Source organism: Ambystoma mexicanum, chromosome 7p (genome assembly GCF_040938575.1).
Source record: "Ambystoma mexicanum isolate Mex_15411 chromosome 7p, UKY_AmexF1_1, whole genome shotgun sequence".
Classification (NCBI taxonomy): domain Eukaryota; kingdom Metazoa; phylum Chordata; class Amphibia; order Caudata; family Ambystomatidae; genus Ambystoma; species Ambystoma mexicanum.
The window spans coordinates 669,262,153-669,287,600 of NC_090939.1; the positions used below are offsets into that span (position 1 = coordinate 669,262,153).

Consider the following 25,448-nt stretch of genomic DNA (forward strand, 5'->3'; position numbering starts at 1 on the left):
CGCTGAGTGTAGTGTGGACAGAGAACAATGGCTTCTCCATGATGGTGGGAGGTACAAGTACGCTTGTTGGCCACACACCCAGTAGTAGTCCATCAGTGCTGCTGTGCCCCTCCTTCATGCCTGGAATCGGCAATGTTCTGTTGCATCTCTAATTGGAGCCGACAGACAGTTCCTTTGCTGTGGAAAAACAGCTCATAGTTCTCTTCTCGAGGCACTTTCACTGGCTACTCCATTGCTGCAATCCATGTCAGTTTTGCGACGTTCTCAGTCCACATTTGTGCACATGTACTTGCCACGAATGCCCCTGTTTTTTCTTCGTATCCCAGGAGGCCTTTAGCTCGGCAACTGTCGTTTCCTGCCACTTGTTGTTTACATATTTCGCTCTGACAATCACTAAATATGCCTGTTGTAAGCAATTGATGTTTATCGGGTTGTTCTTGCATTTCAGGGCACCTGGATCGACAAGTTCTAGCCGCACACTGTGTGTCTGTGCGCAAGATGGACCAGGGATTGTGCCTTTATAATTGGGACTTACTGTGGTACTAAAACTTTGGATGCCCCTGATGTGAGCGGTCTCAACAAGCATACATAGCAACTACTGTTGGTTGTTAGTCTTTCCACTGCATTCATATCTGAATACGTAGTCATATGTTGCAGCACATATTTTGAAAGACTACTGTCATGGCTTTGTCATTTTGACCTCTGTATCGCAAGTCCATTCCGTGCTATACTTGCATATTTTATCCTGATACCGCGGGAGGGACTTGCATACATGTTGAAGGGGTGTATCCCTCGTGGTGGCACGTTACATTTTGATTGTCGATACTTACTTAGCCTCAAATCGGGATTTTCAAATACCTTTTATTAATTCGTAATTTACACCGTTTCCATTCCAATTATCAAAGACCATAACAATCCTCAAATCGTTTCAACAGCCTCTCTGGCTCAACACAGTCAACATGAACATGCTCCGCGCATTGCCTACACTGTTTTCCGCCCTTAATGCCTAACCATAACTTCCCTCATGTGTTCTTTGAGCTCAGCCCAAATGGCATAACACTCTACCAATGTGACCATCATTTCAACAAGCTAAAACGCATCAGCTTCTGAGCACTCCAAGTCCTATTCAACAATCTTACATGTGACGTCAGGAACCCACAAGAGAAAACCTTAGTACTCCAAGATATACCCCCACTTCTCACAACACAAACATAATAACAAACATAACGCAACACACAGCCGTCTTCCTGCGTCTTGAAAACATAGGGAATTCCAAAATGATGTGGTCCATCTTCTATACCGCTGCATATAGGAATCCATCTCAATGAGAGAATTTAAGAAACCACCGTCCGTGACCTACGCTAGCGCCTTGCTAATACCTATAAAATCATCCAGGAACCAAGCTAACCAGCCCAGAGCATAGGTATCATTTTTATAGTTTTAAAAAATATATATTTTTCATCCATGAACCAAGTTGGCGCCTAGAGTACAGGTATTCTTATTATAATATTTTGTATTTTTAATCTGTAACCTAGCTTAACCTAGCTAACGCTTGGTAGCAGGAATCCTTCACGAAAACATAAAGACGCAATAACAACCAAAACTTTCCCCTGCCCAATGGTTGGTATGTGGTTGAGTCTATACTTGCACTCCGTGATCCACTCAAGCCCCTCGGACACAGACTCTCCCGCCATCTGCCACTCTGCCGTCCTGTCTGCTTGCTGTCCCATGAGGAGCGGGCAGGATTTTCTCCAAGTTGGCTCCGGACGACCTCTTCAATTACCACACGCGTTATTATGGTCCACCCGTCACGGGTCGCGACACAGCCTTCATGCATGCAGCGGGGGAAAAGGTGGCCTCAATGTCAATGTCTTAGCGACCCTCCTCTGCTACCACTTGTAATGCATGATATGATATGATCGTTTATTTATATAGCGCCTATACACAATGTGTTTCAAAGCGCTTCAAGGCAAGGGAGGGAACAAGGGAAAATACAACCACATTCTTACAGGGCATGAACAGTAAGGATTTGAAATTAACTATCGTACTCGGCCTGACGACATTTCAGATAGTGCAAGAGCTAAGACATAGATAAGGATGGGAGGGGGAGAGTGGGAAGGAAATGGAAACAGACAGGCGACTACCATACTAGGCCTGACGACATTTCTGGTAGAGCCGGAGAAAAACAAAAGGTGAGGGAGAGGGGTGCAGAAAGGGCGGGGAGGATCAAAACAAGCGACTATCATACTAGGCCTGACATTTCAGATAGTGCTGGAGGGGTGGTGGGGAGGAAAAAAACAGTGATGGGAGGGTGGAGGAAACAGACGAGGTTGCTATCATATTAGGTCCAGGGACAATTCTGATAGAGTAAGTGCATAGAAGAAAGTAAGGGGGGAGATGGGAAAAGGGAGAAGGGAAAGGAGGAGAGAATAGAGAGTAAGCAGTCAAAAAGAGTGGAGAAGCAAGAGTGGAGAGCGAATACAATTGCCGAAGTCAGTAGTAGCACATAATGTTGCAAGCCAGGATACAAAATGTAGCAGCAGTGGCACTCTTAGCAGCTGCCCCGATTACCAGCAAGAGGATACCTGGGCCCCGACGATTACCCCGCCGCAAGAACAGAAGACTCAACCATAGGGCAAAGTTTACTGTCTTTATTAACAATCAAAATGACAGGACTTGTAACTTGAACAACATGAAGTCTCCAAGAGCTCTCGTCATAGAAACCAGTTACATCCTAAGGGGATTGGTTAAATGAGGAAAACTATATATACAATCTATATGGGTTAGTATAATCATTGGGTAGCCATATCTGGTGGCTGCTCCTACTACCACATCGAAGTGTCAAAAAATACAAAGTAGCAGGTTAGCATAGAAATAATAGCACCGTGCAACATAGTTTGCTTAACGTGAAAGGTAGCTGGGGATTGGACAGGACGGGTCGTCTCAGCCTTGGGACCATGGACAGCTACCAGGCCGGGTGCAGCTATTCAAGGTCTCGGGAGAATAGCTCATGGGCAACGTGATCGGCTTGGAAGCAAGATGACGCGGAGCAACACAGGTTCGATCCACAGGTCCGCGCTTAGAAACCTTTCGGTATTAAGCGTGTTATACATAACCAATTACAAAAAAAGGTAGTGGGAACGATCACAAAGGTGCTACGTGCTCCCAGTAAGTTGCAATCTCCCAGACCCCCATCTGCCTCGAATGAGTAGGCTTTGTCCTGCACTTGGTCACCTGTGCGGAGACTACAAAATGGAGCTCTCCTGCTTGTAATTAAGAGGATTTTAGACTGTATCCCTAGCCGGTGCCTTATTGCCTTGGCTGACTGGAAACTTTCTGTATCTGCTCGTCCTTGGCAAGGCTGTGCATGTTGTCTGCGCTGGTAGCCTTTGTCTGTGTGCTTCGGGAGGATCTGTCATTCTTTCCCTGTATTCTGGCGTTCGTCTTGCTGTCCCCATTCACTCCAATGCACTGATGGCTTCAATCTTTGCTCTAATGGGGTCCGTGTTAGTCGCAATTATGCATGAGCAAGCTTGGTGTACGTAGTCTTGGGCGTCTTGATGTTTCCATGTAGCAGACGATATACTTTTGTATGTGTGTTGGTTCTCTAACTATGTGAGTCGTAAGCATTTACTTAGTGTCTATCTGCAATAAACTAAAGAGTTTGTGTAGCTTAATGCATGGACACCTATATTCTACTTGTCAAAATCATCTATTTCACAATGTCAGTATTGACATCCTCCGATTCTTTGAGGTTATAGTTGGTAAACTTGCTTGATCAATGACCGCTGTATCTCTTCAATGTTGTCAGCCTGGTAAGGTCTAAATGGTTGTCCGAGTGAATAATGTTTCTCACATCTGGACCCTTCCTCGCCATCATTAATGTATCACAGACGTGATGTGCATCTTTAATTTCTCTGTCTCCTGGTTGAGAGTTGGGTGGGTGTCACAAGGGCCACACTCGGGTCTCCCTCTTCAATACTATGTCCTCAAACCCGTGAAAGAGAGCAAAAAAGGTTGGCGCGCCCAATCACCCCTGCCTTCCAGACATCTTTAAAAGCCTACTCTGCAAAGAAACCTAATTACTTCCAAAAATTAATGAACTGCTTACTGGAAACCGGATTAGTGCCAAAATGATGTGTATAGGCGCGTTATAAATGCCAGGTACCATGTCATAAGTGTTTAGGCGCGACGAGGCAAGGGAGGGGGAACAGAAGGAAGACAGACAACGATCCTACTTGGCCAGGTGTCATTCAGATCGCGCAAGTGCATAGGGAGAGGGAGGTGGAGGTAAAGTGCGGTACATGGGATAAAAAAATAAATAAACAATAAGTAAAGAACGGCCAGCTGGTGGAAAGTGCAAGGGTAAGTGCAGACATCAGGTGTCAAGTGCTGGTAGTGGAACTGTAGATAACCAGTGCAGTTTCAGATTCTGCCAGGAAGTCAGCAGGGGAGAGGAGGAGAAAACGCAGAAGCAAAGAGAAGGCTTTTGAGGTGCTTCCGGAACTGGAGATGATTCTCAAGTTGCAGGGAGGCTGTTCCAGAGGGAGGCCCAAGCCAAGGAAAGAGATCTACCACCAACTTGTTGCTTGGAGAAGCCACTGACCCTGAGGGAGTTGGAGGCGGATGAGCAAGGAGCTCGAGAAGGAAGATATTTAGGAAGAGAGAGTGGAAGGTATTGAGGCCCAGGCCCCAGAAGGCCTTGTGGACAATGCAGAGGGTTTTGAACATAATCATCGCAGTTACTGGGAGCCAGTGCAGAGATTTCAGTCCTGGAGAGATACAATCCCTGGGCTTGAGGCCAAGGACAAGTCTCGCAGTCCTGTTCTGGATGAGTTGCAGAGGGCGGAGAGTAGAAGCAGGCAGATTTAGAAAAAGGCTGTTGCAATAGTCCAGCCTAGAGAGAACCAGAGCTCTAGAGAAAGTGAGCTTGTGGGGGAAGGAGAGGAAAGGAAGAATACCTCTGAGGAGGTGCAGCTGTTAGTGTGACTTCTTAGCGACATCATAGATGTGAGGAGAGTGTGGAGTTGAAGATGACCCCAAGGTTTTTAGCCTCACGGGTGGGAGCAGGAAGAGGGCCAAGGGTGGCCGGCCAGAGAGTGACAGGAAAGGAGAGAGCGGGTGTTCCGATGAGGAGAGGCTCGGTCTTACTGGCATTAAGGCAGAGATCATTGGCGCCACACCACTCCTGGATGGCGGACAGGCAGCCAGAGATGAGAGAGGGAGAAGAGGTGGCTGAAGGTAGCCAGAAAATGAGTGGAGTGTCGTCCGCATAGCACTGGAAGTTGGGGCAGAGCGCAGCAATGCGGTGGGCAAGAAGTGCCAGGTATTGGTTGAACATCCAGGGAGAGAGGTTAGGCCGCTGGGGAACATCACAGGTAGAGATAGAGATGGAGGAGAGGAAGGACCCAAGTTGAACGTGGGAGGGTTGTTTAGAGAGGAAAGAAGTCAGCCACGCCAGGGCCTGACCGGTGATACCCAGATTATCACAGTGATGGTTGAGCAGGATGCCATGGTTGACCGTGTCAAAGGCAGAAGAGAGATCAAGTAGGATGAGGACACAAGGGGTGTTGGAATCCAGGATGTTCAGGAGAGCAGTTTCCATGCTTCTGGCAGCTCTGAAGCCAGACTGATGCTCATGGAGACAACCAACAGATTCAGTGTGAAGATTGAGCTGGGAGATGGCCAGCTTTTCCAACAGTTTGCCCAGGAAAGGAGTGATGGAGATTGGGCGCTAGTTAGCTGGGCAGGATGGGTCGCCAAAGGGTTTCTTAAGAAGAGGGTGCACAAGGGAGTACTTCAGGGGGGAAGGGAAGACTCCAGTGGCGAAGGAGTGGTTGCAGAAGTCGGCCAGGGCAGGAGCCAGGGAGTCAATGTGGTCTTTGATGGTGTTGGAGGAACAGGGATGAACCTGTTTTGACAAGACTTTCATAGATCGGACTTGTCTAGAAACATTGTCTGGGGAAAATGGGGGGAAAGGCAGAGAAGCAGGGAAGAGAGGTGGCTGGAGAAGGGCCAGAGGAAGTGCAGGGAGTAGAGGGAGGCAGGGGAGAGGAGGAAAGAGATGACAGGGTGTCCTGAGTTTTAGAGATGAAATGAGAAGCCAGTGCCGTGCAGAGGGCCTGGGAAGGGACAGGAGAGGTAGAGACTGCAGCAGGATCGGCCATTTCCTTGCAGATTTTAAAGAGTTCAGCCGAGTTGTTAGATGCCGCAGAGACAGAGGCTTGGATGTGAGCTCTCTTCTTGGTGAGGACGGAGAGCCGGTATTGCCTTTGGAGCAGGTGGCAAGCCAGTATGTCAGAGGATGTACATGAAGCGCGCCATTTCCTCTCAGCAACCCTGCACTTGATTTTAAGGGTGACGAGGTCTGAGTCGTACTAGTAGTTGCACTTGGCTTTGGGCTTCAGGCGGATCCTCATGACGGGGGCAAGAACCGAGTATCAGATCTAGCAGAGTGGAGCATAGAAAGGGCTGTGTCAGGGTGAGAGTCAACCAAAGGGGCAGGAGGGGGTGAGAAAGTGGCGGCGAAAGCCTCAGCTGACACGCGTTTCATGGGTCGGATGCCCGAGAAGGTGGGTGGCAGTGATGGAGTTGGCTTGGCCTGAGGGTTAGAGCAGGTGAGCTTGGAGGAAGGGAGAAAGTGATCACTCCAGGAGAGAGGAGTGGTGAGAGGGATAGAAAGGGGAAGGTCTGAGGAGATCAGAACATCCAGAGTGTGCCCTGCAGAGTGAGTCGGGCCAGAGGGGAGAATAGAGCGTGATAGAGAATCGTAAAGGTCGCGAAAGAGTCCATTGGAAGGACAGGAAGCATCCAGGTGGATGTTGAAGTCTCCAAGAAGGAGGAGTTGAGTGGATGAGACCAGGAGGGAAGAGGAGAGGTCCGCCCACTCGGAGAGGAAGGAGGAGATCTGACCAGGTGGCCTATATAGTAGCCACAGTAAGGGAATGGCTAGGGGGGAGAGAAAGCCTGCAGACGAGGCATTCGAAAGAGGAGTAGGCCTGTATACAGAGGCAGGAATCCACTTGGGGAAGTGGATTCGCCCCCACCGGAACGTTTGGACCTGGGCTGGGAGAGGATTTTATAGCCGTCAGGGAGGAGAGTGTCAAAGCTCGTGACCGAGCTGGCCATGAACCATGTCTTGGTGAGACCAAGGACATTGAGGTCAAGTTCCTCCAGAAGGCAGCAAATGTTGGAGGAGTGTTTGACAGCTGAGCGAGAGTTTAGAGTGGCGATATGAAGAAGGTTGCCATCCTTGAAAGACTTCCGGGGTGGGGTACAAGTCAGAGGTACGCCCTGCAGAAGTGTAGAAGAAGCCAGAGGGGGGCAGAAGCGGAAGGAGGAGAGCAAGGTAGCCAAGGAGGAGACAGCAGGCGAGGAAGATGTGGAGGGAAGAGAGGGGACAGCAGGAGAAGAGAAGAAATTGATGAGGCGCGGGAAGCGTCGATTGAAGAGGAGAAGGTTGTCCGTCACATAAACATTAATGATGACCTTAGAGGAGTGGAAGGAGGACAGGAGGGCCTCCCACTGGGTGCCGTCATTAATGGGAGAGAAGGAGAAGGGATAGAACAGAGAGACCATATGTAGGGTCCATTGGTCTGGCGAGGGAACGACAAAGAGGATGTCAGTGAAAGTTTGCCTGGAGCAGGCATTGGTATAGGTGTCAGTGAAAGGGAGGCCTGGGTTGGAAACCAGGACGTCTTTTTTAAACGTCTTCCTGCCAGATTTAGTGAGGAGAGCAGGATAGTCAATAGAGAAGAAATTAGAGAAGATGGGAGAGACAGGGAGCACCATAGAGTAGGTAGGGAGAGGAGAGAAGAGGAAGTGAGAGGGAAGGGGAGAACACTAGGTAAGGACACAGGGCATGGTGCAAGCAGACGAGACCGAGTGAGGCGAGACATGTTAAGCAAGACGACAGACACTCAGATGTTAAAGACTATCACAATGCTCCCTAAGTTTGAGAATCCTGAATAGAAGGGGAAAAGCCTAGGTTTCACAATGCAATTTCAAATACTTCCACAGTGCAAAATGTATAAACAGGAGAAAGCACACCTGAGTTTGAGAATCCTGAATAGAGGGAAAAAAGGCCTCAGAGCCACCTGTGTCAATGTTTCAGAGCCACCTGTGTCAAACCTTTCCATAGGAAGAGGGGGTGGCAGTACCCGACTGATTTGCATATGGCTGGACCCCTTTTGCATTGGTGCAGATGGGCTAAAAAACGGTGGTATGGAAGGTTGCCCAGAGCAGTCCCAGTGTTTTAGATTAATTCAAAACCTTCCACTCATCACTTTTTTTGGTTATAGTTTATCTCCCTATGTGAGAGAGGGTATGCCCAGACGTGGGTCCCTTGCTCGCTGCGCCATAGGGGGAACCAAGCTGCACCTCACTGGTAAGGCCCAACAAGGCGGAAACATGTCTGAGGTTGCTTGTGTTTCTGTGCAGTGGGGAGCTGGCCTAGAGGTTCGGACAGGGCTGTTCCCATTTGGGGCATTACCTGACTGATTTTCATACGGCTGGACCCCTTTTGCAATGGTGCAGATGGGCTAAAAAACAGTGGTATGGATGGTCGCCCAGAGCAGTGCCAGTGGTTCATATTAATTCAAAGCCTTCCACACATCACTTGTTTGGTTATAGGTGACCTGACCAACTACAGGACCATATCCAGCCTATCCTATCCTACCCTGCCAGAGTCCTGCAAAGTTACATATGTAAAGGAATCCTCAAACACATGGAATCAAACTGAGAGCTATCCCAATCTCAGGTACGATTTAGACCAATCAGAGGATCAAAATCAAGCCACCTTTCCATCTGGGATGAACTAAAAATGAAAGCTGATGAGAACACGTGTTCAGCCCTACGACCCCCGCAGCACATTAGAAACCTTCAGCAAAATTAAACTTACAACCTTAATCAAGATTACAAAAATCTGGCATTCGCGACACTGCACTATAATGGTTAAACTCTTTACTCGCTCACAGAACTGAAAAAGACCTGTTGATCAACTTCCTTCTCCAGAACTGTTCATGCGTTAAAATTTTCATATGTGGTGTCCCTCAAGGATCAGGTCTTTCACCACTTCTTTTCAAATTATTCATGGCCCCACTCATGAGGCTAATTAAAAGTCTCCCACTCAGTAGAATTGGCTGGTGTTAGGCAGAAACCTGTGCAGTTCCCTCTGGGACCACTGCAAAAGATTTAAGACTACAGGTGTTTGGCAGTAAACCCACTTGGTAGCAGTCTGTACCACACAGATTCACTTGGTAGCTGTGGCTGAGCAGTCGGACTTACCTCAAGAAGAGTTAGGCAGTATACAGAGTATTCACAATAGGTCAAAAGAACACAGTAGAACAAGTAAACACTGACCAGGGCTTGGTGTAAAAGAGATTATAATTATTTATTTAAAACCACATCTAGAAAAACACACAGGCACTAATAGTAAGCAATTCAAAAACACGGTCACTAAAAGATATACACTCCCTTAGAAGAATATTAGACAAGTCTTAAGTAAAGCCCCACTTATTTTCAGACAGCGGTGAGCGCTTAATGTAGATGGTACTCTAATAATTCGTTTTAAAAGGGAGAGAAAAGCAGAGAATAAATTGAAACCGATCCCAATACTTTTTCACGAACACAACAAGAGAGGAAGACAAAGTAACACCGTGAGTTTAGAGTCAGTAGGCCGAATCCACTTTAAGGGGATCAAAACGAAATGTGTCCAAGGTCACACGGTTGCAGTGCACAAGAGTCTTGCAAAGGTTCAAAAAAGAGTTGGACCAAAAGAAAGGGACCAGTTAGAAGGTCAAGGCGGCCAGCCCAGTCCAGAAGGTTAAGGGGTTGTTATTATTACCTTGTAGCAATCTTTAGAAAGGGAGGCCTGGCGGACACAGTACCTTAAAGTGGTGAGAATACTCCAGCGGGGGCAGTTGTTCCTGGCAGCGGATGCAAGTCGGTGCTTCGTCCGGGGGAAGAGAGGATCTCGTCGGGGAGGAAGACAGGAGTCCGTTGCACTGCCAGGGAAGAAACCAGCCGCGGAGTTCTCAGGTAAAAGGAGCGGTCCTTTTATTCGCGGTCCAGTTGCCGGGTTGCTTGGCACGGGCAATTCGACCACAAGCCGGTCTGGGGTGCGAAGAGAAGAAGGTAAACTGGTTGTGCCCACCAGTCGGGGGAAGAAGCCTCTCCAGCCGAGAGATCTTCTGTCGTCGGGAAGTGGTGAGTCGGTTCCGCAGGGCTCCACCGGTGGTGTCGTCGTGGTAGGTCGGCTCAGCTTCTCCCTCGTCGGATTCTCGGGTCCTGTGGCGACTTCTGAAGTTCCAGTCCCCAAAGCCCTGCTTTTATGCAGCACACCCCCATTCACTCAGCCTAGCCGTCAATCAAACATGCTAAGGGGTGAGCCGGCCGGCTCACCACTTGGGCCAATCACACAAGAGTGCGACTTGAGTTACCAAGGTAACTCAGTCCAGTGTGCCTAAACCCCCTCCCAAGGCCCCTGTGATACCCAGACAGAGTGTCGCCACTTTTGGAGGCTTCTGTGGAAAAGCCTGCCAAAAAGTGGAACAAAGGGCTCGACTTGGGTTGGAGTCACAGAAGAGAACACAAACGCCATTTTAGAATCGAGTCCTGGCAAAAAATACCAACCGGCAAATTAATATTAAATAAATAAACCGGCGGTATGTTCGAGGCTATGAGAATTAAATAATTAAAGTTGGTAGCCTTGAACAATGGGAAAATCCCATAGGGATATATTCGCGGTCGAATATAACAAGTAGTATCCACTGCCACCAGCCAAAACTCGATCAGCGGGGACGGAGACGTGCCCCCTCGACTAACAGACCCCGGGGCAATCAAATTGCCCCGACCAGTACGTCCACAATATGATGGTTTGTACCGGTTTCTGTTAATAATTTGGGACTAGTAAAGCCAATGGTGACTTTACATGCCCTGGGAGACAGTAGTCAGTCCCAGGGTATGGAGTCTATGGTGGGGTGTCACTATGACACCCCTGTGTTACTGCACGGAGGGTGCTGTGTAACACACATAGTAAAAACACATGGAGTAAAGGACCCCATAGCCCATAAAACACAAACAGTCAAAGGAACACCATAAATCATGTCCAAGAGTGGGAAAAAAGAGTCTCACTCTTGGCAGGAGAAAAAAACAAACTCCAGAAATCCAGCAAAGCTGCTGGGGGAATCACTAGGTTAGGAAATTCAGCCTAAAGAGAGAATTCTCTGGCAGCTGTAGGGGGGGTCCTTTTACCTCTAGTGAACAGGGTCCTGGTTCCATTGCAGCCTACAATGAGGCTTTGGTCGAACAGCAGTCAACCCCATTGTTCCTTGGAGAGGTTTAGGGAACAACACTCACCTCTGCCTTGGATGTTATCTGTCTAAAACTCCTTGGCAAAATACTTTGGAATAAACCGTATTCTTCTTGTGTTTTTAGAGTCCAGAGACGCATAAAAAAATGAGGGAGTGCTGATCTCTTTTTAAAGACAAAATGCCCAGGGTATTGCTCCAAAGCATGCCTGCTATAAGAGATCCAATCCCTGGTTGTGTAACAAGTACCATTCCAGCCTCCTAGCAATTTTGTGGAACTCTGCCCCTAATGGAATCAGGATAACAGAAGACCACCTAATGTTAAGAAAAAGGTGAAAAATAGATAGAGAGGACAACTCTCAACCAAGCAAAAGAAAAATACAGCACACGGCCAGAAAGGTTTCACCATTGATGACCTGGTTCCCGCCTAACAAATGTTTCCACCATAGTGAACGTAAGGAACAAACGCTCAACAAGGAACTAACCTACAAATTCTAAGAGCATGAACCCTTATTGGGTTAGCATGCCATACAGGCACGGCCAATCAACCCCTGAAGTGCCAAGGATGAGCATGCTTGTCCTTTTTGCATAGACTTGCATAATAGCCTGGCAGTTAAGGGTTTAAACATCACCAGGAAAACTCAAATAATACCTACTCAAACAAAATGTTGGGTTAGCATGCCATACGGGCACAGCTTATCAAGCTTGTCAACCACTATTTAAGCAACACCACTGAAAAGATATTAACAACCCCTGCTTGAAAACCCCTCCATAGCCAAAGACCATTAGGGAAGGTCCTAGCACATCAAAATACACCTTGCAAACCACCCAAAAACTCAACCCACTAACAACCATGCGCTCAAACATGCCCGCTCACCACATGCTAATTAACCACGTCAACCCAAATGGCTAGAAAACATAACCAAAAAGTTCACAACTCAACATCCCTTGATTCAACTGGCAAACCTCACCCACCAGCGAAAGCATCATGGTAAGTCAGACACTAAAGGTCTCCCATCTGGAAACTTAACACCATACCTGTACAAATCGCTATCCAGCTTCTAAATACACCCACACAGACAGCAGATGCTCATAGTTCTTTATGCATCAACAATTTAACACAGCATCTGGTCTGTTCCCTCTGCTCTACCCTCCACTTTAAATTTCAGATCGCAGTGAGCACCTGAAGACGCTGAAAATGCAGTGGTGTGGGGTACAAATCAAAACAACATAACTCATCCAGTCAGCCATCCAACCACACATAAAACTATTCTCACCCATCCATGCGTCCATATTCACCCATTCATTTATCCATTTACCCAGCCTCTCGCCCCCACAGTCCTATTCATCCACACATCCATCTGACCATATGCGTAAACCCACCCACAAAAATATCTTTACTCGCACATCCGTTTATTAACCCATACAATCGTGTTCACCCATTCACACTTATAAAATAGGGCAGACCTATTGGCTTCAGTCTTAGTAATTCCTAGAAGTAGAACAATACTAATGCTAGTAATGTCTCTCTAGTGGCAATGAAAACATGTCTGTGGAGAGGATATCAATTTCTTTTTTCCTGTCGGGCATGGCAGATTTTACTCTGTACTAAACCAGATCTTTTTGGTTTGCTCATGCTGGCTTCCTTTGGTTTGCTCCATGAGGTATTTGCTGTTTTAGCTTAGCTTGTCACCATATTTTTTGTTGGATAGGTTTTCAAGGGTAAGAATCACATTTTATTGTTTTATTTAAGTCGCTTTCCTTTACAATTGTAGTGTTTTTAAATATTGAGCCCTTTTTCATTAGTAAAAATGCATTTTGGCGGGCATCAATTCCTGTTTCAAAAATCGGATAATTTTTTGGACTAACCAGCACTAGAATTGATTACTATATTGTGATTTGTGTAGACACTTCAAAAACAAATTGTTCAAACGAATGTTTTTTTAACAGTTTGTAATTTTCGTCCTATAGGGAGCAGACCTGTCCCATGTATTTTGTACCAAAGACGCAGCATCAGTGATTAAGTCGTACAGTCCTGAACTGATTGTTCATCCCGTTCTGTAAGTTTCCATGTATCCAAAATTTGAATTGTCATAGCTTTGCCATATATTTTGAGTGAATGCTTATTGCTCGAATAATTTCTTTATTAATACAGTGGATTGTTTGAAACAAAATCATAACATTGAGGAGATATGTCCTGCTGTGGCCATCGCGAGGGTCCCTTAACAAGGGTGGCAGTGCTGTTATCGAAAGGGTGGAACCACCATGGAGGGCAGATTGCAATTAGCACCTGTGTAATTCTTCCTCTTTAAAAAAAAAAATATATATTTATCTTGACGGTTACAGCATGATAACACTTACGGTATAATCAACATCTCAGTTTACGGTGCAAATACAAAAACATTCCATACACTTGACCTTATTGCATTTCCTCAAGTGCAGTTGTCTCCTCCGCTGTCTCGGGCACGTTTTGGCTGCTCACTAAATAGCAGCGAAATGGAACCCATGTGTCTTTGGGTCTATTTGGAGCCACCCTCGTCCTTATAAAGCCTTCTTCACAATCATTGATATATGATAAATCCTTTATCCACGCCTGTAACGTAGGGGCAGTTCTTGTCTTCCAGTTTCTCAGAATATTGCGTTTAGCGACTGCCCCCACCACTGTTAACAGTCAGCGAATCTTGGTGGGTACCTTACCAATATCCCCTAGTAAATATTTCAAAGGAGTAGGGGGTGGATAGGATGGACAGTATTTTGCTTAAAGTATCAGATACACGGACCCAAAACCGATATATAGGAGGACAGTTCCAATACATATGGAGTCTGCTTCAGGGGCCCAACATTTTGGGCAGCTGGCCGTTGTGGATTGGTGGTTTAGAATTTTAAATTGTAGCAGTTGCAGGGTCGCGTTCAGGGAAACCGTACCCGCTATATCAGGGTAATTCCAAAGGGGGGTGGTCCCGTTATACGGCTCTGCAATATCTGTTTTCTTGAATAACCTGGACCGTGCCTTCGCCGTGCTGGTCACAGGGTCTACCTCGTCTCATCACTCCTACCATATGCTCTGGCAAACATCACTGATCGTATGTCCATGGGAGAGGATGCATACCTTTCCACCTTAATATTGGCCTATTTTTCTGTAACATTGAACCAATTTCTAGCAAATTGTGCCTGAGCAGCGTTATAGTATATGTCCAAACTGGGGGCAGCAAGGCCTCCAGTATCATAACTTTCACACAGTTTAGCCTAGCTCATCCTTGCAAACAAAGCTAGATGCCATTGACCGCAGTCTAGTAAAGAACGAATTCCCAACCCAGAATGAAATGTTGCTGAAAAGATGGATTAATTTTGGCACCACCATCTTTAGTAGGGCTATGCGGCCATAGACAGAAATCAGTAATTTAGCCCAGATTTTACATTTTTATTCCAACTGGGAGATACATGGTTCATAATTGACTTGGTACAGAGTGTGCTTGTCGGTGGCTACTAAAACTCCCAAATGTGCTGTGCCAGGGGACCAGCGAAAATCCTTCAGAGCTGTAGTCTGCACAGTCCCGTGTGTTAGTGGAATAATTTCGGATTTGGCTGGGTTAGTTCTATACCCAGAATATTTGGAGAATTCATGTTTGTCATTCATGATGGGGTGTAGGTTGACACCTGGGTCTCTAACATATAGTAGGGTATTGTCTGCATATAGCGATATTAATTGTTGGGGGCCTCTTATCCGAAGCCCTTGGTTGGAGTGCTTGTGGCATATTAGCGTCGCCAGACCTTCTATTGTCAAGGCGAATATGATGGCAGACAGGGGACAACCCTGTCTAGTCCCCCTATGCAAAGTAAAACTGGATGAGAGAGTATAGTTTGTCCTCACTCTGGCGCATGGGTCTTTGTATAAGAGACGGATGTGGCCGAGAAACTGAGGCCCAAACCCCAAGCGCTCTAGCACTGCAAACATATACACCCAGGACACCGATCAAATGCTTTTTCAGTGTCGAAGGAAAACCGCAAACCACTTTAGCCTTTGGGTTCAATTGAGAGATAGTGGTTAAGAGTCTGCGTAGATTTAAGGAAGTGGATCTAGTTTGGATGAACCCCGACTGATCGGGGTGCACCAGCTGATTCATGTATGGTAACAGCCTGTTTGCAATAGCCATGGTGAACACTTTAGTGTTCGCCTTAATCAAACATAGGGGATGATACGATGTGGCCTCATGCAGGGGCTTGCTGGGTTTAAGTAGGACAGATATAACCACTTCACGCAGGGTAGGGGGAGTGTTCCAGAGGTCCGAGCCTCCTCCCACACCGCCAGCAGTTTAGGGGCCTGTCCTTTTATATAGCACTTATAAAGATCAATCGGGAGACCATCAGGCCCACGATCCTTGCTTGCTGCAAGATCTTTTTATCGCCCTTTCTATCTCAGTGGGAGATCTAATGTCTCTCTGCTCTCTTGTGTTTGCCTGGGGAGCGGGATTGCATTAATGTACTGCGGCAGTTCTTGCGCAGTCACCCGATCAGGGTTTTGGTATAGGGATAAGTAGAATTCAAGAAATACATCATTGATCGCCTGCTCCTCCATGTGTGTTACCCCGTCCTCTCCAGAAATACTAGTAATGGGTTTGACATTATGTTCAGCTTTGATCAATTTGGGAAGGGTTTTGCTGGCCTTGCCCCCCTCCCCATATCTCCTTGCCCACGTTGGGTGTGTTTATATACAGTATTTCCCGGTCTGCCAGCTTCCTAAATTAATCTAGTTGCGCCTGTAAGGGTGCTAGGGTAGGCCCCCCTGGTGACGATGCATGTATTTTTTCCCAGGGAACTCAACCTGAACTTGGACCGCTGCAACTCATTTCTTATAGCCTCTAGCGTACCATGTGTTGTTGACAAAAGGTGACCCCCGTACCCAGACGTTAAATGGCCATGAAGCCCACTCAACATTACGGGCAAAAAAATTCTTCAATGTCGACTCTTGGGGTTCCACGACTGCATCGTCTTGTAACAGAGCCGGCGGCATTCTCCAGAGCCTAGGACCATGATCGGGGTGGAGGGGGGGTCCACAGCTAGTTTCAGCAGCACCGGGGAATGCTCCGAAATTGTGCGTGGTAAAATGGTGCATTCTTTTGTGTACGGGACATATTCGGCGAAGTACAACCAGATATCTATGTGGGAGCTCGAGTCATGCACAGTGTAATTAAATCTAAGCTCCTCCCCATTAGGGTGCAGCTCCCACCAGGCATCGACGAGGGGCAGGTATATCATCCCTTGTAGTATTGTGTGCGCCACCCTGGTGAGTGCTGGTTGAGCCCTTGTGGTCATGTCCAATTGAATATTAAGGATAGTATTGAAATCGCTGCCCCATATAACTCTGGCGTTGTCCAACGGCGATATAAGTTCAATGATGTGCAAAGAAAATTCGGGGTTGTCCACATTTGGCCCATTATAAATTGACCAATATAAGGTTTTGGCTCATCAGGGACCCCCAGATGATCACATACCTACTCATAGGGTCTACCTTAGACCTGATTATTTGGAACCCTGTGTTCTGGTGAATTAAAGTAAGTACGCCCCTAGATTGTGAGGAATAATCAGCCCCACCTTGTGGGGTGTTTTTACCCATGCATCCAAGCCCTACCATAAAACTGTGCAGTACTGGCATGGAAAACATCATGATGGCCAGAACTCCCCAGAGAGTGCACAGGGAAAACATGAAGAATAGGCTGCCACCCATTTTTGCCTATGTTGTGAGCACAGGAGGGCACTGCCTAAAACCACCATTGGGCTACACACACAGTAGCCTGAAACCATTGGGAATGGCAATGCTGATTGCCAAAAAGCAACTCGTAACTGTGCGGAATTCATTTTCTTAATCTAAAAATGGTGGCATTTCCAGTACTCACCACTATCAGAAAGCCGACGTTTTAAAACCACCAGACTTTTGTGTAAAACTGAACAAATGAAACAAAACCAGACCAAGGAAAGACTTACTAAGAGGTGGATACAATGTAAAACTATATTCTGAAATGACTTGAAGGAAGTAATTATTTAATGTATAGGTAAACATTGTCAGTTTGATTTGAATGTAGAAAACTGGGAACAAAAAGTGACATTTAGCTGAAACCTGGCTTAATGAAACTGAATTCTGCCTGACAACTACCCCCGACAGGAGTTGAAACTGGATCAACAGCCACTTTTCCCAGGCCTAGCTGCATCCTGCTGCCCCTTGCCAAAAGGAGTTGACACCTCTCCGATTAGATTAGGGGTGGAGCACCTGGGAACTGGAAGGGACCGAACAATGCAACTTCCTTGACTCAGGCAAATGTTATATTGGGGGCGTCGTAAAATAGCTTCCTCTTGGGAGAAACTGGGGGACAGCTGTGCCTCTGTGAACAAGCTGGCTTGGGGGAAGTGGATAAACCAGTTATTCCACCATGTGATGTGGGAAGCCACAACCCTTTTTGACCAGGGCATAATTTTAAAAAAGATGGATAATTCATAGTACGGACTTGTCAGAATTATATAAGTAATACCATTATTCTTGTGATTTTGCGGTGCACATTTTAAGAGGCGTTAGGACCCTGTGGTGTATTCTGGGGGGTTGCTAGCGGAAAATAGGGTCTTACTCCAAATGTCTGCATGTTAAAAATCTGACACTTCATCAATTAATGTCCATACTCCTTGCGCACATGTGTGTAATTTTGGGTAAATGTCCGATATTGCAAAACCAGTTAAAGCGCAAAATATTGTCATTTTTTAATGCAAGCCCCCAGGAAGATCAGAGGCGGACAAGCATGGACCATAAGGAATATATAATGTGTACATGTAATTTCAACAAATTGTGTATCTGGGAAAGATGTATTTGAATCAAATATAGATTTGTGGGCAAACTGACCAGGGGAGGATCCTCTGACCCATAAACAGACCTCATCATGATGACAATCCATTTCCTTCCCCCAATCATGGGAGAGGGGAGAATTGGGCCAATGACGAGTAGAGAGGGGCAGGCTTAGCTAGGCCCAGGCACACACCCAGTTTCAAAACACATAAAAAGAGACTGCTGGGACAGGTAGAGACATTCAATTCCATTTTCTGCGGAGCATGCTGACCAACGACTTCACATCCAGAGATCCAGACTTCAAATCCATCAATCTCCAGAACCTGTAGCAGAAATTAACTCCAGAATTTGTAGCAGAGGCCTGAATCCACCAGCTGAATCCTCTTCAGCAGGCCTCAAAACTAACCAAACTATTCAACAGCTGGGCGAGCTGTTTGAATTTTTGCCGAGAATTTTTGCAAGAACCTGTAGCAGTACCCAGAAAGCAGTGTTACATCCAGAATCCAGAGAGGCTAGACCAGCAGAGCTGACCCAGATCGCTGTGAGCAGAACCGGTGCCTGATTGACCCGCCGAGCAGACAGAACCGCAGCCGGACGTGTTGACCAGATCCGTGACGGGGCCTAGTTCAAATTTATATTGTGAGTACCTAGCAGAACTGTGCAGAACCAATCTTTGGGAACATTTCACATAGAGCACCCTCGAGGAACACCTCCATGGACACAATTATGGACTTATCGGCCATGCCCACTACCCGGATGTTGATCCGTCGGGATCTGAATTCCAAATCCTCTCATTTAATGCGCACAGCATTTAGGGTCTTCTTGATGTCTTCTATATCTTTGCCATGTGCTGACATAGTGTCCTCAAGCGCACCCACTGTGGTTTCTGCCTCTGTGACACTGGCGCTTCCCTTCTGCAGGTCGGCTCTTAGGGAGGCAATGTTTTTGCCTATATCATTATCCGTGACGAGGCCTAGTTCAAATTTATATTGTGAGTACCTAGCAGAACTGTGCAGAACCAATCTCTTAGTTAAAATAATCTAATCCAAACTATTTTAACCTAAGTAGAACTGCCTCCTAGAAATCATGTCATCTGTCATTTTTAAAGCTGCACAACTGTCACCTGTCAATTCTGCAGCTGCAAGCTGTCGCCTGTCATTTTGAGTTTACTTTAAATCCGAAAAACTACCTTTATTTAATCGTCCGTATCTCTGGAACCGTTTGGGCTAGGAACGAATCTAGGCTTTCCAACGAACCTAGAACCGACTTCCTACTCCCTATACTTTTCCCGTAACCGCGAGACACGCACTCGTGAAATTTACCGCGATTTGCGATTTGGCCCGATTTCTTCATCTGTAGAAATCAGCAGCTTTTTGCTTCTCTTTGCTAAAATTAGTTTGCAATCTGCTAATCATTCATAGAGTATTGTTAAAGTGAACCTGAACTAATATAAAGTAGCCATCACCTACCCTGAACCTCTAGAGGGAATTAAAAGCAATTTTAGCACCTTTTCACTTCCTTGCAAACCACATTAAAGTAATTCGCCTGTGTTTAAAACTCATCCCTGTTTTCCCTAAGCTTGCTGGGAGAACTGGAACTGTGTATTGCATTATAAAGTGTGATTTGTTGGGATTCTTGAAGACTGTGTGCTCTCCTTCCATTTCTGGTATTGCATAGGGGGTGGGGGGAGTGAATTGTCAAAAGAAAAAGTGATCATATTACCTTTTGCTAAAATCATAAGTTATTTCTGTACTGCATTTTATTCCACCTTGCGTTTCCTTGAACCATATAAAGCATTCTTTCCCACCTTATTCTTCTGTTCCTATTCATAGTTACCTCTTGCTGATTACTGCTCATATTCACAAGTGTAATATCCATTATCAATTTATTTATAGAAGTGTGATATATATATATATATTGTTTACATTTTCAAATAAACCTTTTAATTTGCAAAACAAACCTACTTCTTGGCTCAGTGGGGTCAGTTGGATTCTAAGAGGGGGGTGTTATACAAGGGTTGTCATCCAGAGTACTGAACTGGATATAAAAATACATCAATAAGGGTTTTCCTCAGCATCCCAGACTAGGCATTGACTTAGCTGTAGTGTTGATTGAATATCGCTTACAACCTGCATCGGGTCCCACTCGCGTGCAAATTTGTCCACAATTTTGCCCAAGGCGTGTGTTTCCTGTAGCATCATGACCTGGATTTGATGCCGCTTGGCATATGCCAGTATTTTCCGGGCTTTAATCGGGGTCACTCAGCCCCCCCCCCCCAAATATTCCACGTGATCAATCTAATCGAAGGGCCTGTACCTGACATTACTCCAATATGTCATTAATCAGTGTGGCCATTTGAGTGAGATGCAGTATATAAGCATGACACCAGTGCAACTGTCGATTTTTCTGTTTAACCTTTCCCTAACGGCCCGGCCACCCTTCCCCACCCCCCTCCCCTATTGGACAGCGTGTACCTCCTTACCAACTTACAAATCTGCAACAGTGGGAGGTGACGTGTGCCCCAATTAATGGTATTGTGCCATTGACAAAAGTGAACTTCGCAATGTGGCTCAAACGGACTTGACGGCACATCTAGTAAAATGCCCATCGGGCCCTAGCATCTGCGAGCATTGCTAGTGATGGATAGTTAGCCTCCGTCAGCCATTGCTTGCTTGTGCCGGAATGTTCTGTTCGATATAGGCCATGGCTTCCTCCGGGTACTCAAAGAAGTGGGATCTGCCAGAATGTTGGACCCTCAGCTTTGCAGGGAATATCATGGCGTAGGGGATGTTACTGTCTCTGAAAGCCTTATTAACATGGTGAGATGTTAGTCTGGCCGCCTGCACACAATTGGAAAAATCAGGGTAAATATAGACAGAGTACCTTTTCACGTGATAGCCTAAGAATTTGGTCTCTGTCCTGATAGTTTAATAGATGGGCAGTTATTCTGCGTGGCGGGGCACCGGGCTTATGTGGCGGGGCCAGTGACATGTGCGCTCTTTCCATGAGAAACTGTGGTGAGAACTGCGCCTCTGGGAACATTTCACGTAGAGCACCCTCGAGGAACACCTCCATGGACACAATTAGGGACTTATCGGCCATGCCCACTACCCGGATGTTGATCCGTCGGGATCTGAATTCCAAATCCTCTCATTTAATGCGCACAGCATCTAGGGTCTTCTTGATGTCTTCTATATCTTTGCCATGTGCTGACATAGTCTCCTCAAGCGCACCCACTGTGGTTTCTGCCTCTGTGACACTGGCGCTTCCCTTCTGCAGGTCAGCTCTTAGGGAGGCAATGTTTTTGCCTATATCATCATCCGGCTTGCAATGCTGTAGGAATCCATGGTTTTATCAGGGGGGGGGCGTTCTGAGCCGCCTCAGTGGTGCCCTGGGAACCCGCCAAGTCATTGAGTCTTTGCACATTAGTTTAAGCATCCATGTGGCTCTTTTTGTGACCCTTGGTGTCCCCTCTAGTCATCCCCCTAAGCTGCAGGAAGTACAGTGAATTTGGCCAAGGTGGCGCGCCTCAACGTTTAACTGCGGTCAGTCAGACCCCAGGGATAAGGAGTTGGAGCCAGTTGCTTGGTGCCGTTTATCACTTCTCGCAGAGTAGGCAGCGTGTTATGTCAGAGGCAGCCCCCTCACACCCTCCGATTTGGGCACTGCAATAAGAGGGGAAGGTGCAGGCTTACCCTGATACAGGACGTTTGTGTCACCAATGGCGTGGGGCCCAGTCACCCGTTCAGAATTGTGTGGGATATCAGGCTGCAGCCCCTCGGGATGTATATGGATATATTGCAGGGTGGGGGCCGGACACACCGCCAGCCCGGAGCTTTGAGTCCACGTCTCACCTTGTGCGCTGCAGCTGATGGTGCTACAGATGATGCCTGGACTCCACGTAACTCCGCTTCCCCGCCTCCTGGGTGCTGCAAGGGAGACCGCCTCTATTTCCTGCAGGGGTCCGCTTCCCTGCCCCGCGCCATCCCCGGGACCTGCGGCCAGTCCCCTCCGGCGAGTACACCGTCGCCCAATCTGGCTCAGGGAGAGCTGTCCATTGGACGTAATCCGGCCACTGCGTGTCCCCGCCAGAGCAGCCCCCTGCTCGACTCTCCCTGGGCTAGCTTCAGTCCCTCAGGAAGGCCTTCAGTGTTCTTCTATAAGACACACTGCCGCAGCAGTCCGCCCGGGATTTCAGACGTAAACAGAGCTAAGGTTTGCTGTTCAGTAGGTGCTGTCGTGGCCAATTTCGGACTGTCAATCCGCAAGATATGAATCTCGGGATTTTAGTTACTGCGGAGCTCCGTAATTAGGCGGCCATACTTGTCGGCGCACCACAGCGCCCCCTCCTTTTTTCTGTGTTTTTAGTGTTTTTTTTTTTAAAGCAAATAAAAGTGCCTCTCTTGTGCGTCCAGGCACCTGCAGTGCTGCTGTTCGTGTGCAGTCCATTTTTCATGTTGATGATGACTGTAATGTCATCAACAAGAAAACGGACTTCACGAACAGCAGCACTGAGCGGTGCTGCGACGCACAACAAAGGTACGTTTTAGTTTTATTTTATTTAAAAAATATAATGCACCATTAGCACCCATGTAGAAAACTACACAGGTCCTAATTGGTGAAAGGGGAGCAGGGAAGTGGCCTGACTGCTCAGGCAGCTCGGAATGCAGACTTGGGCCATGCAATACAGCCCGTGTTCTGATGTGCCTGATTGGCCAGCAGTCCCATCCAGGGTGTTAATGGTATATATATTACAGCTATATATTCTAGCCATCAACCTTTTCCTGAGAAGCAGTTAGTTATTTTCTTTAGCATAAGGTAGCCTTAATGACCATACAGGTTTAAGTGCATCCATAAGCGAAATGCTGAAGCCTGTGGATGACCCTATGCTGCCGTTTTCAGTCAAACATTCAAAAGAAATGTTGGATCGGAGCGTTGCCTCCGTTCCTGGCCCATGTAAACCAGCCAGTAACACCAGCTGAATGCAGGCTTCGTAGCTGAAATGCACCTGATTCAATGAAGCAGAACCCAGGGCTCCAGCGGTGAGGAAAGCGGTTGGGGACTAGGGATTCCCTGGGAATGCAGCCATGAAAGCTCCGGCAGTACCAGCCATGAACGAAACCTAAGATGTCACCCAGCAACCACCGTTGGCAGCCGCCCGTGGAGACGGAATGCATCTGAATGCAGCATTTAATACATGGGACCAGCGGGATTCAGAAGGGTGGTTCGGGGCCTCCCTGAGCCAGGCAAGCCGGTCCGCCTCCTTGACACCTGGACTGGAGGCCCCGGGAGAAATGCAGCCACCGAGCAGTGACACAGCAATACTGGGGGAGCCCCCGGGGACTACGCATCCGTGCCATCCATGGCGCAGAGGATGATCTCAGTGGCACCCAGAGGGCACAGAGGCCAAGGAGCCTAGTCGGACAGCATTGCTGACCATGTATAGGAGAAGCATGCCACTTTGGGCGCCCCACCTCCTCTCGCTCTCGGCCCCATCTTTTAGTGGTCAGGGACTCCAGACCTGAAGAAGTCCCCCACCGGTACCAGAGTCTGGGCATGAAAATGGGACATTGCATATAAAATAAACCAGATCACACCGGCAGCAACTTTTTTCTGTCCAACAGATGCAGATTTCTTGGAAGGCTTCCTAAAGGGTCAAAAGAATGCTTATCAAGTGAAACCTCCGAAACAGATATTGAAAAACAGAAAAGTCAAATTTGAATATTGCATTGCCCGAGTTTACAGATTTTCTTACCAGTATTAATGATCTTGAGTGAGAAGGGCTCCACCATCCTGCTCCAGCCGAGAAGTCCAGCTGAAGGGGTTTTCATCCTCCCTCATGATGGTATGGGAACAAGTTTTAGCCCAGAGTAAGTAGGGGCCTCAGCATAAAAGAGGCATGGTGCCAGCCTGGGAGAGAGATTGGTGCCGTAGTCTGGGCTGAGAGACGTCTGCCATACAGCCTTCTCTCTGCTCTGCAGCAGTGCAGCAGAGTGCAGCAGTTTCCATTGGGGGGCCCAGTGACACACAAGAGGCCCCAGATTGGCAGCCTCCCCGTGAAGAGGGAGAGGCAGCTAATACGGGGCTCCAGGAAGAAGCAAGACTCGGGCGAGCTCCACGAATAACTGCGCCTAGCGGCTCCTTGGGTGTCAGCAATGACCAAGCTGCATAAAGCGAATAAGGACACGGATATAGCCACTGTACTGCAGCTTCGGGCGAAAGCGAGGAAGACTGAGATGGTGAGGTCCATTGTCCACTCCCCAGAAAGGCCCCCAGACCCTCCGGGCAGCTAGCCGCGAAAGAAAAGATCCAGTCATTTATGTCGGAGATTACAGCGGAATTCCGGAACTGCATGTCAGAGCTCTGCAAAGAGGGGGGCGGCTGGACAACCGGGTGTTGGAGGTCAAGGACCGGACGTCGGAATAAGCGTGGGTGATAGTGGACCTACAGCACTGTGTGCAATTCCTGGAAGCGGGGTTGGGGAGTGAGTCCATGGCAATGAAACAGGAGGGCATGGAGAATAAGGCACAAAGAAATAATCTGTGCATTAAAGGGGTGCCAGCCTCGATTCCGGACCATGCCCTGGGTAAATATGTGGGCCAAGTTGTTTGAATGCTTCTGCTGAACCATGAACAATCTGCTCTGCTGCTGGACCGTACTCCTCTGTGGGCAGGGGTGTTGCTAGGTCTGGAAAAGACCCAGGGCTACGCTGATGTCGGGACTGGGGGCTAGCTAAACTTTTGGTTGTAGCTCCTGAGATTCTATCCGGGGCTGCAACCAAAAGATCCGGGGCTAGCAACGCCTCTGTCTGCGGGGGCAATGGACGACCCCCCCCCCTCGAATACCCCAGCTGATGTAATTACGAAAGTACACTTTTTCACCACCAAGCAAGACATAATGACTGCGGCCCGGTCACAATCAGAGATAATCTACCAGGAGGCATCCCTCCAAACATAATAAGACCTAGCGATGGCTATGATACAGAAAAGGAAAAAAAAAAATCTGCCACAGATGGATCTTCCCAGCAACGCTTCAATTTACCATGGCAGGCACGACGAGGGCACTGCTCCCTCGAGGATGCGTAGGACCTATGGGGAGTAAGCCGACCCATAGCAAGCGAAGAATCCCGTCTGCGGCAGTCTGCCCCGCTGAGGGGCAAGGATCCTAAACTTCTGCACTCCCAATGGTCGACAGTAGGGAAAACTTGAAAGCCTGGGGCTCTCCTGAAGCACAGATTATCATGGACCCAGCTCTTGCCCGGGCAAACGCTGCTTGCAAAACAACCCAGGTAACTGGTTCGCCCAGGCCCT

At 47.5% G+C, this 25,448-nt stretch overlaps 1 protein-coding gene across 8 annotated transcripts in view; it reads left to right on the top strand.

Annotated features, from left to right (window-relative positions):
- Positions 1 to 25,448, top strand: part of NAXD (NAD(P)HX dehydratase) — a 454,387-nt gene that overhangs the window by 269,246 nt on the left and 159,693 nt on the right. For all 8 annotated transcript variants that reach the window (XM_069636752.1, XM_069636749.1, XM_069636754.1 and 5 more), the window contains one exon: positions 13,281 to 13,369. In XM_069636752.1, the coding sequence (XP_069492853.1) occupies positions 13,281 to 13,369 (89 nt within the window). The remainder of the gene's footprint in view (positions 1 to 13,280; positions 13,370 to 25,448) is intronic.